At 52.5% G+C, this 14,631-nt stretch overlaps 4 protein-coding genes across 4 annotated transcripts; 2 read left to right on the top strand and 2 right to left on the bottom strand.

The window, feature by feature from the left end:
- Positions 1–324: 324 nt before the first annotated feature.
- On the bottom strand, positions 325–4,089 carry N7532_001046 (putative vesicle-mediated transport protein (Imh1); the record flags this gene model as incomplete). The annotated part of the gene is made up of 4 exons (XM_056613540.1): positions 325–367; positions 423–3,414; positions 3,484–3,970; positions 4,081–4,089. The coding sequence occupies 4 exons, from the start codon at positions 4,087–4,089 to the stop codon at positions 325–327; spliced, it is 3,531 nt and encodes a 1,176-aa protein (XP_056478581.1).
- Positions 4,090–5,598: 1,509 nt separating this feature from the next.
- On the top strand, positions 5,599–10,165 carry nte1 (lysophospholipase; the record flags this gene model as incomplete). Its single annotated transcript, XM_056613539.1, has 2 exons — positions 5,599–5,858; positions 5,917–10,165. 2 exons carry the CDS (start codon positions 5,599–5,601, stop codon positions 10,163–10,165), a joined length of 4,509 nt encoding a protein of 1,502 aa, XP_056478580.1.
- A 685-nt stretch (positions 10,166–10,850) lies between these two features.
- On the top strand, positions 10,851–11,102 carry N7532_001044 (uncharacterized protein; the record flags this gene model as incomplete). The annotated part of the gene is made up of 1 exon (XM_056613538.1): positions 10,851–11,102. One exon carries the CDS (start codon positions 10,851–10,853, stop codon positions 11,100–11,102), a length of 252 nt encoding a protein of 83 aa, XP_056478579.1.
- Positions 11,103–12,344: 1,242 nt separating this feature from the next.
- N7532_001043 (uncharacterized protein) lies at positions 12,345–12,638 on the bottom strand (the record flags this gene model as incomplete). Its single annotated transcript, XM_056613537.1, has 1 exon — positions 12,345–12,638. One exon carries the CDS (start codon positions 12,636–12,638, stop codon positions 12,345–12,347), a length of 294 nt encoding a protein of 97 aa, XP_056478578.1.
- Positions 12,639–14,631: the final 1,993 nt, after the last annotated feature.

The following is a 14,631-nucleotide window of genomic DNA, read 5'->3' as shown; positions in this document are numbered from 1 at the left end:
AGAAAAATCTCTGGATTCGAGTCTGGAATTTAAAATGATTATTCTTGGAGCTTGGCTTTGCTCTTATATTGTTTGTGGTGGGCTGTTTCGGCGCCCGCCGAGGAGCTTCTCCACTGTTCGGAGCCTCCGAGGCTTGTCATGGACAGGGCGCGCTAGATGGATCTAAGGAGTGGAGTGGAGAGCAGAAAGGGTATGGTATTAAATCTACACAGAATAATGTCACGGCATGAATATTGCAAATGGTATTGTACAATCGTGATGTTGCAGTTGCTCTCCTAGTTTGAAATCGAATGCAGTATGGGACCGACCCGCTGACGAGGGGTTTCATCGAGACATGATGGCCGACATCCACTTTTGTTCGTCCGCTCTGTGCAATCAGTTAGTGAATTGATCTGCGAGAAGTTAGGGAAAAGTATGCATACGGTTCAAAGTGGAGGAGCTTTGCCAGGACAGGAACCAGCTGCTTCTGATAGTTCTTGTCCTTTTGCTCCATGAACTGCAGGAGGACGTTCTTCAAGTACATGTAGTCAATCTCTTTGGCACTGCGAGCGTCAATTGGCGTCTCACTGCGTTGAATTGAAACACTCCGCTCCTTTCCAACGGGCGAGGCAAGACCCCGTCGGGATCCCGAGTCCATCGATGATCGCGATGACTGGCGTCCGGAAGGAGATCCACGCAGACGAACGTCTTCACCGAGGGTCTGGTGAGAACGACGCAGTTTCTCCAGGCGGCTGTTAATCTCCTCCACGGAACGACGGAGCTCGGCCTTGTCCTTCTCCAAATCGCGCACTTGTTTCTCGCTGCTGTCCAGTTGATCACGAAGTCCGGCCATCGCCTGACGCACTTCTTCCGCCTCTTGCGTAGATTGCTCAGTAAGAAGCTCCAGCTCGTCTCGACGACGCTGCCAGTCCTTGTGCGACTGCATGAGATCCTCCTTATCCCGTTCTTGGGAGCGCAGGGCTCGTTCAGTGTCGCGCAGCGAGGACTTGAGATCCTCGATTTCTCGAGCGCGACGACGACCTTGGGTGTTGGCCTCTTCCTCGACACGATCACGCTCTTCAATAGCCTCCTCCATGCGCTCCTTGAGCTCGCGGACCTTGGACTCGGTGCGGCCCTCGATGTCGTTGAGCAGACGGCGCATGCTCTCACCCTCGCGAGTTCGCTCATTCAGCAGACGGTGAGCATCGGCCAGTTCTTCTTCGAGACTTTCGCACTTCTCGCGCGCCTCCTTCATTTGCATGGCCACCTCCGAGGTCTGGTCGCGCATGCTGTTCATCAGGCTCTGCGCACTGGCGTGCTGGGCCGTCTTCAGAGAGATCTCCTCGCGGAGGCCTTCCAGTTCCTTGGCCACTTGTGCCAGCTGCTCGTCCATTTCACGCATCTTTGTACGAGAGTTCTTCAGGCCATCTTGGGCTTTGGACAGTTCTCCTGCCGTCTTTTCTTTGGCATTAACTGCCTCTTGCTTCTTGGTCTCGGCAGACCGGAGATCAGACTGGGCGAGTGTAAGATTTTCCTCGGCCTTGAGACGACTATCGGTCTCCTGTCGAATTTTCTTGTTCAGGGTCTTGACCTCTGTATCTCTCTCCGTAATCTTTGTCTTGGAGCTGCGCAATTCGGCGCGCAGGTCCTCGTGTTTCGCTTCGAGGGCAATCAACTCGGTGTTCTTGTTCGAAAGTGTCTCCTTCAAGTTCTTTAGCTCTGAAGACTCGGCGCGGAGGTCACGGAGCTCAGGCTGGATCTTCTGCAGGGTTTCGCGCAGATCCGTAAGGTCCTTAAACCGCGTGGCTGCAAGCTGTTGAGCAGCTGAGAGATCGGTCTCCAGAGTGGCCGCCCGGACCTTGAGGGTCTCGAATTCCTCTTTCAAGCTGGTGTGCATCTTCGCAGAGTCGGCCGTACTGGACTCGCTGCTCGTACGAATTTCAACCAGCTCCTTCTCCAACTTGCTGATGGTCTCTTCGAGAGCTGACTTCTCGGCTGTAAGCTCTTTGATCTTGTCCTTGGATTCGACGTGTTCCTGTCCCACATTGACCAGGTCATCACGCAGAGACTCGATCTCTTCCTTCAGGTCTTCTTCGCCCTTCAGCTTCGCGCTGAGGCGATCAATTGCCGCCTCCTTCTCCTCGAGGAGATGCGTGAGCGACTCTATCTTCTGTCTGAGTTCGCCAAGTTCACCGGAGGTTAGAGAGGGCTCAGCTTCAACAGGTTTCTCTTTTTCTTCAGGAGTCTCGGCTGGCTTCGCGGGCTCCTCAGCGGCCTTGCCGCCCTTCTTCTTCTTTTTATTCTTCTTCTTGCCCCCTCCACTGACACCACCGGTAGCGGCTGCAGCAGGTGCGGCTTTCTGCTCGGCAGCTGTGCTAGCTTCCGGCTCCGAGGGCTTCTCAGCAGCAGTGCTGCTGCCAGCAGGTCCCTCTTTATCAGCCTCTGCGAGTTCCAGTTTAGCTTGTCTCCAGACATCTTCAGTCCGCGTTGCTTGCGCGAAACTATCCAAGAAACCATAGAGCTTACCTAGTTCGAATTTCCTGTTGACCTCCTTCTTGAGTTCCTCAACGGTTGATGTCGACTCCTTGAGCTCATTTCGGAGGCTGTCTACCAGACGTTGAAGAACATCGAGCTTCTTCTGGCTGGCATCCTTGTCCTTGTTGGCTTGCTCCAGTTTTGAAGCGACATCGGCATCTGGCTCAGTCTTGGTCGATTTGTCGGCATTGGAGACCTGGGCCTGGAGTTTCTCGATTTGATTGCCCTTATCCTGGAGATCGGTCTTCAGCTGCTCAGCTTCGGTGGTGGCCTTTTCGAGAGAGCTTTCAGCAGAGGTGAGCTTGTTCTTGAGACCATCGATGTCCTTTTGCTTAGACGTCTTGAGCTCCTCGATCTCAGCATCCAACTTATCCTTGGTATCACGCAGCTCGACCAATTCTCGAGTAGAGGTTTCCAGATTTTGAACCATGCCTTCTGTGGACTCGCGAGTGACGGACAGATCTTTCTTGAGCTTCTCAACCTCGGTCTTGAGAGTCTCGATCTCCTCCTCGCGCTCCTTCAATTCACCCTCCAGGCGGGGTACTTCGTTGTCAAACGAGAAGAACTCCTCACTGGTCTCTTTGTTCTCCTCGGTAGACTTCTTCTCCTCCTCCGCCGGTGTCTGCTCTTTATTCTCTTTCAGTCCGGCCACCTCGTCCCAGGCGTCTTTGGCAGATTTCTGGGCCTCCTCGAGCCTCTTCTTGAAGTCTTCACGCTCAGTGGAAACACGCTTCAGTTCGTCCATCACCATGTCAGTTTTCAGCGAGGTTTGGTTGAGATATTCGGTCAAGGCCTTTGGTTCGCCGATTGAGGTCAGGGGAGTGTTCTCACGCAGGGCCGCTTCAAAGGGTTCGATGGAGAGGACCCGCGAGTGAGCCACACGGTATGCCTTGAGAAGTTCTGTAAAGCGAGTTAGCTAGTGCAATTTTAGAGAAGACATTCCAGCCATCCTCATGCCCGCAAACATACCATGGTAGCGAGTCTCGAGCTTATCGAGTCGCCGCAATTTTCCTTTGACTTCCGCTGGCAGCTCAGATGGCGCCTGGTTCGTGGGCTCGGTACTGGGGGCTGAAGTCGGCTCCTTCTCGGTTTTCTCAGTCTTCTCCGACTTGTCTGTCTTCTGGGTCTCGGTTTTGGCGTCCGCGGTATCGGTCTCCTTGGGGTCAGACTCGGTGGCACCCTCGTTCAGCTCCGAGCCGCCATCCGGCGTATCGACACGAGGCGTGGCTGAGCGACTCGAGCTTTCATCGTCGCCGATGGCGAACTCGGCCTCGAACTCCTTAGGATCGGGGCCGCGGACGGGAGTGCCAGAGTGTCGTCTTGGGCGGGTTCGCTGGCCGGCGGACAGGTTGCTGTTCGGTCGGCGCGCGGACGCAGATCGCGAGAGGTTTTCCTGAGCTGTTTTTTGACGGGCTTGTTCTTCAGCTATGCGCCCGTCAATGGCGTCGCGCAAGCGCTGCATTGTGTCGTCATCAGCTTGGGGTCACATATGCGGTTATGGGGTACGTAGAGGGTTGGGGCAGGGAAGAAGGGAAGGAATGATGCTATGAAGGAAATAGAACGAACCTGAAACATCGCCGCGACAGGTCTTTCGAGACCAGATCAAGGCAGGGGTGTAGGTTGGAAGTTGACAGTTTGGACCCGGCGGTTCCTGAGAGCGGAGCGGATGCGGAGGGCGGAGAACGAAGGCGGCGCGGTTCGAAGTGGCCGAGTCCACGTCCAGCCTAAGGTCTTTCTTGAGAAGCGGTAGTCGCGAAAGCACCACTACGTATCTATGTGATGACTGTGACTCGATTTCGTTATTGATATCTTGAATACGGGCCTTTTTTATCTTGCACTGGTAGATTTTTCTTCGGTGTTGCTCTGTTGATCTGCACTCTCGAAATCCCATGCCGACGTAATATATAAGGAATTTGAGCCCCGCTGGCAAAATGTATACTTTGGGAAATTTTGTACAGCACTCATCAGCTTTGGGTCTTTCCAGAGGCGTAGCTATAGCTGTACAAACTTGTGCTTAAGTTTGCTTGTTTCTCTTTCTTCTGTACCTATGTGATCTTCACGCGTTTCTTTTCTTCTTCCTCCTTTTAATGACTTTCATATCGTCTATCCTGGACTACTACATAACACTTCAAAGTGTTGACACGTACATCTTTACCTGTTGAGAGTTTTGTCCTTTCGAAAAGCACTATCGAAACAACTTTGCAACTTTTTCCCGACACCTTCCCAGTATTTCCTTCGGTACCTTGATTTTGCTGCAACTGACGCACAGATGTGGGCCCGGCAGCACTCGAACATCCATAGATGGCATTCTACCTAGGCAGAAACAGATCTTTATATGCTGGTCTATTTTGAAATATCAGACATACCCAAGACGGTATGATCCATTGAAACGACAGTACCAAACCAAAAAATCGATTAAATCGATTATAGCCCAGAAGAAAGAGAGAAGTCAAAAGTGTCCCTGTTCATGATGACCGCATTTTCCTGGGCGGTGGGCAGCATGAGGATTCTGCCAGCGCAGGAATGTATACCGAGGCATCGACGAATAACAAAAATGCCAAAAGTTGAGATTTAGACTTGTAGATCGTAGTAAACTCGGTATATATGATCTTATTGGCATCTCATTTATTATGATAGGACTGTATTTTGTTTTTCCCAACTCTGGCGGCGAAATTACCCGTGGATTGCGACGCTAATGCACCTACAGGATCGCCAGCTGCCCGCACGTTGGACCGACAGCCGTCTAATTGACGAACGACACGCTCAGTAACTTCGGATCGATGACGGCGAGGACCTGCGTCTTTAATCTCCGCTGTCTGGTACTTCCGTCTTGTCTACAGTATTGCTGCATCGGGGGCGTGAGGTCCTCCATACGGCATACTGCATCGACGCATCCCGTGACCGGTCGCAGTCTTCGGCCCAGCAGCATCTTCGAGGCCAGCAGAACCTGCACCTCCTACACGTCACGCTAACGGCCTCCACCATCCACTGTCGTCAGAGCCCGCACGTTTCCGATGCCCTCACGCTGGCCGACCGGTTTGCCTGTGGTTGGGCCCTGGATTCATGAGCGGGGCACTAGAAACCATGTCTGGCCTGGCTCCGTCGCTGGCCCTCAGCCTAACAGCGGCCACTTCGACTTCAACTTTTAGCGCTCGATCCGCCCCTCCCTTCCCTCCGGCACCTTCAACCATGGCGGGGTGGTTCAGCTGGATCTTGACCTTTATCTTCCAGGTCATCCCCCGCGGCCTGTACTGGCTCATCACCTTTACCACCATCACCCTGCCTACATGGCTGTTCACGTTGTTTTCCATGAGCCTGACCTTCACCATGAACTTCACAACTCTGTACGTACCAGCCGCAATCCAGGTGCAAAACTGTCCGGCTAACTGATTTTCTGTCTAGCATGTTGATCGTCCTGGCGCTCGTCTCGACCGTCAGCTGGTTCATTCGATACCGGTTCTTGAACATGTATAGCCGTCTGCCTCCTGAACCCCAACGCAAAGAAGCCCAGATCGACCTCTTTCCCGATATCCAAGAAGGCGACTCGAAGCCCGGCCTCGCCAACTACCTCGATGAATTCCTCAGCGCCATCAAAGTGTTTGGATACCTGGAACGGCCCGTCTTTCACGAATTGACGCGGACAATGCAGACAAGGAAGCTCATTGCGGGGGAAACACTCATGCTGGAAGAAGAAAAAGGGTTTTGTCTTGTGGTAGACGGCTTGGTGCAAATCTTCGTCAAGTCCACACGCGAGGGCAAGCAGGGTTCGGAGGAAACATTGCACTTGGACGATGCCACATCTGATGAGGAGGGCGACCATTCTGACGGACGGCAAGGTTACCAGCTGCTGACCGAGGTGAAGAATGGCGCCTCCATGTCATCCCTGTTCTCCATTCTGCAGCTGTTCACGGAGGATATTCATCTGCGCAAATCTCGCAGTTCCAGCTCGAGCACGTCCAGTGCAGCAGGTCCTGCCCACAGGCAGGCTCCCGACTCTATGCCTGTGAGCCCACGCGTCGAGATGATGAACAGTCCCGAATCTACGATAAGGGAAAATAGTGATGCAAACAGCGACACCACCACCACCACCACCAATGGCCACCATGCAGATTCTCTGCCTGCTGTTCCCCCACTACACCTGGACGATAGCCATGCCACGGCCAACTACCAGGAACGCCCTGAAACGCACCATACACATCCCAAGAAGCGCCGCCGCAAGTCAGTGCACCCGGATATTGTTGCCCGAGCCACCGTAGACACTACTATTGCGATCATCCCAGCCAGTGCCTTCCGCCGGCTGACTAGAGTCTACCCACGCGCCACCGCACACATCGTACAAGTTATCCTCACCCGCCTCCAGCGTGTGACATTTGCTACCGCACACTCATACCTGGGCCTGACGACCGAAGTACTCGGGATTGAACGGCAGATCTCCAAGTACACGACATGGGACCTGCCCAATGACCTCCGAGGCGGAGCTCTGGACCGATTGAAGGACAAATTCATGCGGGAAAGAGACCGACTCGGCCCGGAGGAAGTGTGCAAGGGCATTGCACTTCACAACCCCTCTGCCGGACGTAGACGACGCTCGAGCAGTTCGCTCCGAAAGGAAGCTGTTCTACAGGCGCGCATGGCCAGCGAACGTCGACCCCCGGCGTTTGCGGCCCGCCAACCCAGTGTGTTCAATGCCGATAGCACCGGCGTCAGTCCCGGCGACTTGCTTTCTACCATCCAGCTCTCTCGATTTGGGCCTCGCGTTGATAATAGGTTTGCGACCCCCCTGTCGGAACGAGAGCCTGTTCTGTTCCGCAATGCTGGTCTTGACGGCCGAACTTCGACGTTCCAACGCAAGGAATCTGTGGATGAAGACTCGATCTTCCGTGAATGCATATTGGATTGCATGATGCAGGGAATTGGATTGACTGAAAGCACTCGTGATACTTTGCGCCAAGGCAGTCAGGTTTCTGGCGATGCATCTCCACGACTACTCTCTTACGACTCTCGTCGACAAAAGGCCGTCTTCTCTAATGCTTTCGGCTTTATCGATCCGTACGAAGGATCTGGAGATGGGGAGACCGAGTCGATGATGTCTATGTCGGTGACCAGTGCCGGTGGCACATCGCCAGTTGTCAATCTCCGTGAAGAGCTCCGTCATGATATCGAGGTCGTGTACTTTCCCAAGGGCTCCGTGCTCGTGGAACAGGGAGAACGTCCACCGGGCTTGTACTATGTCATTGACGGCTTTTTGGACGTGGGTATCCCGGTGGATGAGCGAGGCGAGGATCTTGTCGGCTCTTCTCGTCCTGCTGGTTCTCAGTCCCAAGAGGAGCTGTTCCCGAAGCTGAGACGCAGCACCACCGGGTCTTCACGAACCCCGGGTACTCCAGGAAGCAGCGAGTCGCGGCGCAAGGGTCAATCACGCAAGTCTCTGTACCTGATCAAGCCAGGCGGCATGCAGGGGTACATCGGGGCCCTTGCTTCTTATCGCTCCTACACTGATGTCGTCGCCAAGACGGATGTCTATGTCGGCTTCCTTCCTCGGGGGTCGCTCGAACGGATTGCAGACAGATATCCCATTGCGCTACTGACTCTGGCGAAGAGACTAACCAGCCTCCTTCCGCGTCTGCTGCTCCATATTGACTTTGCTCTTGAGTGGGTGCAAGTGGGCGCCGGACAAGTGATCTACCACCAAGGAGACGAGAGCGATGCCATCTATCTCGTCCTCAATGGCCGTTTGAGATCTGTACTGGAGAGCCAGAACGGAAAGATGACTGTCATCGGCGAATACGGACAAGGCGAGAGTGTTGGTGAGCTCGAGGTCATGACTGAATCGACACGACCGGCCACTTTGCATGCTATTCGAGATACGGAATTGGCCAAGTTCCCACGCTCCCTGTTCAACAGTCTCGCGCAAGAGCACCCTGGGATCACGATTCAAGTGTCGAAGCTAATTGCCCAGCGAATGCGTGACTTGGTCGAACATCCCCTCTCCGAAAAGGGTATTGAACAAGGCCGTGTTGGTGGTGTCCAGACTGCCACTTCCACTGTCAATCTTCGCACAGTTGCAATTCTCCCGGTCACTGCGGGCGTTCCTGTCGTGGAATTCGGACATCGTCTGCTGAATGCCTTGCATCAGATTGGCGTGAGCCGGGGCGTAACATCCCTGAACCAGGCTGCTATCCTGAACCATCTTGGTCGACACGCTTTCAGCAAGATGGGTAAACTAAAACTATCGCAATACCTCGCTGACCTGGAAGAGAAATATGGTCTCGTGCTATACATCGCCGATACCAACGTCAACGCGCCCTGGACACAAACGTGCATCACACAAGCCGACTCCATCCTCCTGGTCGGCCTTGCCGAGGCGTCTCCCCGAATCGGCGAATACGAGAGATTCCTGCTCGGAATGAAGACTACTGCGCGCAAGGAACTCGTTCTTCTGCACGCAGAACGATATTGTGCCCCTGGTTTAACACGACGTTGGCTTAAGAATCGCGTCTGGATCAACGGGGGGCATCATCATATTCAGATGGCTTTCCGTCTCACGACTGAACCATCGCACCCACAGACCAAGAAATTCGGTACTGTACTCAAACAGCGAGTGCAGATTCTACAAGCTGAAATTCAAAAGTATACGTCGAGGCGCATCCAACAGACCCCGCTTTACTCGCCTCAGACCCCCTTCAAAGGGGACTTTCACCGTCTAGCTCGTCGTCTTTGCGGAAAGTCTGTTGGTCTTGTCCTTGGTGGTGGTGGGGCTCGAGGTATCTCTCATGTCGGCGTGATCAAGGCTCTGGAGGAAGCCGGTATTCCTATCGATATCATCGGCGGTACCTCGATCGGCTCCTTCATCGGTGCTCTCTACGCCCGCGACGCTGACGTTGTCCCCATGTACGGCCGCGCGAAGAAATTCTCCGGCCGAATGGGCAGCATGTGGCGCTTCGCTTTGGATATCACCTACCCAACCGTCTCGTACACGACCGGGCACGAATTTAACCGCGGAATCTTCAAGACCTTCGGTGACAGCCAAATCGAAGACTTCTGGCTCGAATTCTACTGCAACACGACCAACATCTCCCGCTCCAGACCCGAATACCACTCCTCCGGCTACGTCTGGCGCTACGTCCGGGCCTCAATGTCTCTCGCCGGCCTCATTCCCCCAATCTGCGACGAGGGAAGCATGCTCCTGGACGGCGGTTACATCGACAACCTTACAGTCGCACACATGAAGAGTCTCGGCGCAGACGTGATTTTCGCCGTGGACGTCGGCTCCATTGACGATAACACGCCCCAGGGATACGGTGATTCACTCTCTGGTTTCTGGTCTGTGCTTAATAGGTGGAATCCCTTCTCATCTGTTCCCAACCCGCCAACCCTGTCCGAAATCCAGGCGAGACTTGCCTACGTCTCGTCCATCGAGAACTTGGAGCGTGCGAAGAATACCTCCGGGTGCATGTATATGCGCCCGCCGATTGATCCGTACGGAACTCTGGATTTTGGCAAATTCGATGAGATTTATCAGCTAGGTTATGCGTATGGGAAGGAGTTCTTGGATCGTCTGAAGAATGAGGGGACGCTACCTATTCATGAGGAGACGGAGGAGAAGAGGAAGTTGCAGAGGACAATGGCGCCTAGACGGGCCAGTATTTGATTTGCCGCCGTACCGGGTCTGGGGTGTGCTTGTTGTGGAATCGCTTTTCCTTTGCTCCCTTTCTGGTGATGGGATATGCGTTCAACACTGAGAAATCCTGCATTGCATCTATGATACCCCCATTTGCTGGCGGTTTGATGATTGTTTATTGCTTGGCTTGGCTATCCAGGTATCAAGGTTTGGTGTGTTGATAGAGTAGAAATGAGAAATGTCAATCGGCTTTTGCCGTCATGAGCTGTCTCATATAACAGTGTAAGCTTTCCCAGCCTTTTCCAAAAATCGAGGGCTAAAAAAGGGGAGTAGTAGTAGTAGTAGTAGTAGTAGTAGTAGTAGTAGTAGTAGTGTCATAACATTGCTAAAATTAGCCCTATCTCGCCGATCACTAACGCTGATTATTCGCTGACAGATATCACCAACTATGTCTGCGCCAATCGATTCATCTGCGGAATACCGTTAAGTATCAGCACAAAAACCGTGCGATTGGCCGAACTATCTCAAGAAGTCAAATCCACCTCGTGGCCACCGTCATCCGGCACCGTGGCACAGGCGCCCATTGACGTCATCGCATGGACAATTAATATAAAGGAACCTAACACTAACAACCAGGCAATTCCAGTTTCATATTTCCTCCCTCGATATCTTCCTAATTGAAGAAAGAAGTGCTTGCAAGATACTAGGGTCCACCATGAGCATTCCAGACAACGAAACTGCCAAAAACACCTTCCCCGGCGAGACCGACCAGCAAAAGAAACAGTCCTACGTCTCCTGGATCAAGGACTTTTACAACACTCAGTACGAGAGTTGGATGCCCTGGATCGAGGACCAGTATTTGAGGTGGTTTGGGAGGGGGGATAATAAGGCTTCTTATGCGACGAAGGGTGAGCTTCGGCTCTTTATCCGAACGCTCGCAAGTATTAACCTCGACTACGGCGGGTAGACTCCCTCTCCAAAACGAAAATCGCCGGCATCGACCAGGTTGATCAGCTACAGGATGATACCGCGAATGTCATCGGTAACCAGATCGGTGATAGAGGTCTTTTGAGGCCTGTTGGAGAGGTTGTTTCGAAGGAGGGGATTAATCGGGCGGAGAGGGGTGGGAAGGATGAAAGTGGTTCTTACATGGGGGGTGCAATGGAGAGCCTGGGGGAGAATAACGATGAAAGGACTGGTGTTGGTAGCTTGGTTTCTTCTGGAAAGGCTTCGGTGGGGAGTGTTGTTGGGGGTGAGGTTGAGGGGGCTAAGGGGTTGTTTGGGGGGAATGGGAAGTTGTAAGGTTATACGATGTAGATTGTTATGATGTTTTATGGTTTATTGTAATGAAAAGGACAGCAACTGTTCCAAGACGAAGCCTCCAAAAAACGCAGGCTGAGTTTGTTGAATCATGAATCCACAAGAGTCAACTCGGAAGGTTGTCAAGAGCTTGCAGAGAATGCACTACGTTGAACGATGCTGTAGACAAGGCTCATAGACGAGCTCAGGAGGTAGAATCGTTTGAGGGCGAGTCAATTTCGGACGCACTGCTCCATGAACTTGGCGATTGTGATTTCTCCCAATCACTCGCTCATTGGCGTGCTTGGCGTACCCTCCTCCTACCTGTGCCTAGTCTACCTAGGAGAGATGGGTTTTCCCCTGTCTAGTTCACAACAGACGTCAATGCCGAGGAAGTGTTATAAAGAACCGTTATCAGTCACGTATATTCGTCTAGATGTCTCATATTTGAACATAGCAATGGCACAGGGTGGGAGAATGGTGACGTCGTCGACAATAGATCAGGACATACAATCGGTGGTAGTGGCCAGGGAGCATGAAGACTGAGTAATAAAAGTTGAATTTGATGAACCTGAGCGCCAAGAGGAAGTCAGGGAGTAATTCATACCACTCACGAGGCCTCTGCTTAAGGCCGTAGAGTTTTTCCAACAGTAGACTACAGCATTTTTGACATTTTTGGGTCTCAGGCGCTAGTTTCCAAAGTTCAAAGTAGCCTCTCCCTGTAACTCAGCGTTCAGGAAAGCTGCGACGAAGTCGGTGTAATGGAGGAACCAGGATGTTTAACAACGACGACTAGGAACAGTTTGATGCTAGTAGTCTTGGCCACCTGCGCCAAGACTTGAACGTAGTCTAGACCAGGTGGTTGAAGAACGCCTTCGGCAACAAGATGAGCTTTGTGAGTACTTTGACTTTAAAGGATTAGCGGTTGGGAAAAGTTTTTCAACGGCTTGGTCGGTCTCCCTAGTGTTGTCTCAAGACTGGGAGCAGGGAGAGTATCTGCATCAACTGTCTCTGGGGCAGGAGCAGCAAATGCTTTAGATTCTGTATGGGGAGCAGGGGAGGTATTCAGCGGTGGTGGGTCCAGAAAGATGTTAGTGTGAGACTTAAATGGGCTGACAGGAGGAGTCTTTCCCTGCGACTTCATTTTTTCTGAGTCCTGGAATTCGCTTTGGAAGGACATTTCGAGAATCTCTTGCTCATCCATGATGGAGAGGATGAGCAGGTATATTGAAGGAATTATGCCTGCTGCTGATTTATGTCTCCGTGTACGACTTCTCGATGGTGTTTTTGTTTTCTGTGTTTGTCGCAATTATCCAGCTTGCCACGTCCCCGTCTTTTGGGAGGCCTGGCAGCTGGCTACACCTACTCCCTCGGGACATAAATAGATGTAACAGCAACAACAGCCTTTTACATCGGCGCGACTGAAAAACTTGTAGGAGACTCGGTCTCAACTGCCTGGGATATCGACCACAGGGCCGAGAAGACCACAAGTAGGTCAAAACTAAGCAACCTCGTACCCCTACCCCAAAGAACCCTGTGCACCAGAGCACCTCCGAGTCGACCCCGACTGCCCCCTGGGGGAATTCCCACACAACCCAGGCAGGACCACGTCGGGCCACAAGTCGGCACCTTGCACTCAGAGAAGTGGTGCCGGTCTACACGTCGTGATCAAATTGCAGATTCAAGGTGGCAGGGACGTCCAGCTCTCGGTTTGCAGTATCAAGCGTCAAATCTCCACTCATTGTCACTGTAGCTCGAGTCATGGGGATGATTGCATGCTGGTTGCTTCAACAGCAATCTTCTTTTCCTCCTTGCAATGTCTAAGACGATGTCCTCTGCCGCTCGTCTTACTCAATCCCTGCCTTCTTCTCCCATTTCTTCAGCCTATGATCCATGCACGTACCAACTTTGCGGTAGGAGAGGTACCTGGTCATATATACGACCAATACCCCTGAAAGAAATGGACAAAATGGCCCTTGTAATTCTATTGCTGACCTCGGACAAGCCTCGATCACATTCCACGAGGACATGTGTCCTGGAAATCAGCATCTCCTCAACACGCCTCTTTTAACCGGCTTGCGATTGCTTTAATTCTTCTCCACCTCTTCACCGCCGATTGTGCTTCCTTGCTTCGATGCCTCGCGCATGGAAAGGAACCGTTGTCTCCGCCGACTGGAGCAACTGCTAGCGGAGTTTGGCGATGGAACGGCCATTTTGCTGCGAAGGCGCTGAAATTGTTCGTGAAAAGGAACGTGACTTGGAACCGTTCGGGAAAATCTAAGTCCTAAAGCCCCGGGGTGACAGAAGACGATGATGGCCGAGCACATCAATGGATTGGTTTGTCTTTGCGTCCGAACAATTAAGCATCGCCTGTAAGTCCATCGCCAGTTTGTAGCTGGAAAACGTCCGACAAATACCTTGGACCAGCCAAGCTCTGCATCACAGTTCAGCTCTTTTGTCGAGGAAGTTTTGCCTCGCACCGGGTACAAGCTGCCGAGGAGCAACATACCCTATCAGTTGACCGCGCGCAGTGTGGCTCTTCCATTTGCTGGTCGCACTCGGAACCCCGCTAGGCGTTTTGCTTGCCTGTCAATTCTGTGTCCTCTCGACCTTTTCATCATATGGACTTGGCTTGTCAATCAGAGGGTCCTCGGCAATATGAGTGGAAATATGGTCGACATATTCCTTGAACCAGTGAAGCCTATTTCACCGGTCAGGTTTTCCACCGAGAGCATTCTGTTTTTTGTGTGGAAGCCACAAACCAAATGCATCATTCTCTATCCGTTGACTAGCCGCACCTGTTTGAATGAAGGTATGGTAACTTCGTCGCTCACCATGCCAATATGGCCGAGTACCACATACAATGCCTCCTAGTGCGGTGACTTGGCCCCTAAAGCATCAGTTTTAGAAGATGACTCGCTCATCTTCAGGCTAGAGTCGAGGAGGATTGTTTTTGGCAAGTGGGATAGACTTTGACGATTCGGACGCTGTTGGAAAGGTCGGTTCTGAAAAGGCTTCCTTCTTTGAGAGCCTGCCTTCGGCATCGATGTCGAGTGAAATAGACCGGGATTTGGAAGTTGAAGTAGCAGGGATGAAGAAAGGATACGCCAGCGAAGTTGTAGCAGACAAGATCGTCAAGACCCCTCTGCAGTGTCAAGCTCAGCTCAAGAAAGGCTTTTAGGTCCTGTCTTGCGGTA

This window comes from Penicillium argentinense, assembly GCF_028826775.1.
Source record: "Penicillium argentinense strain IBT 30761 chromosome Unknown utg000002l_segment0_segment0, whole genome shotgun sequence".
Lineage (NCBI taxonomy): Eukaryota > Fungi > Ascomycota > Eurotiomycetes > Eurotiales > Aspergillaceae > Penicillium > Penicillium argentinense.
Note: the sequence above shows the minus strand (reverse complement) of the source record. Positions and strands in the feature narration are given on the sequence as shown.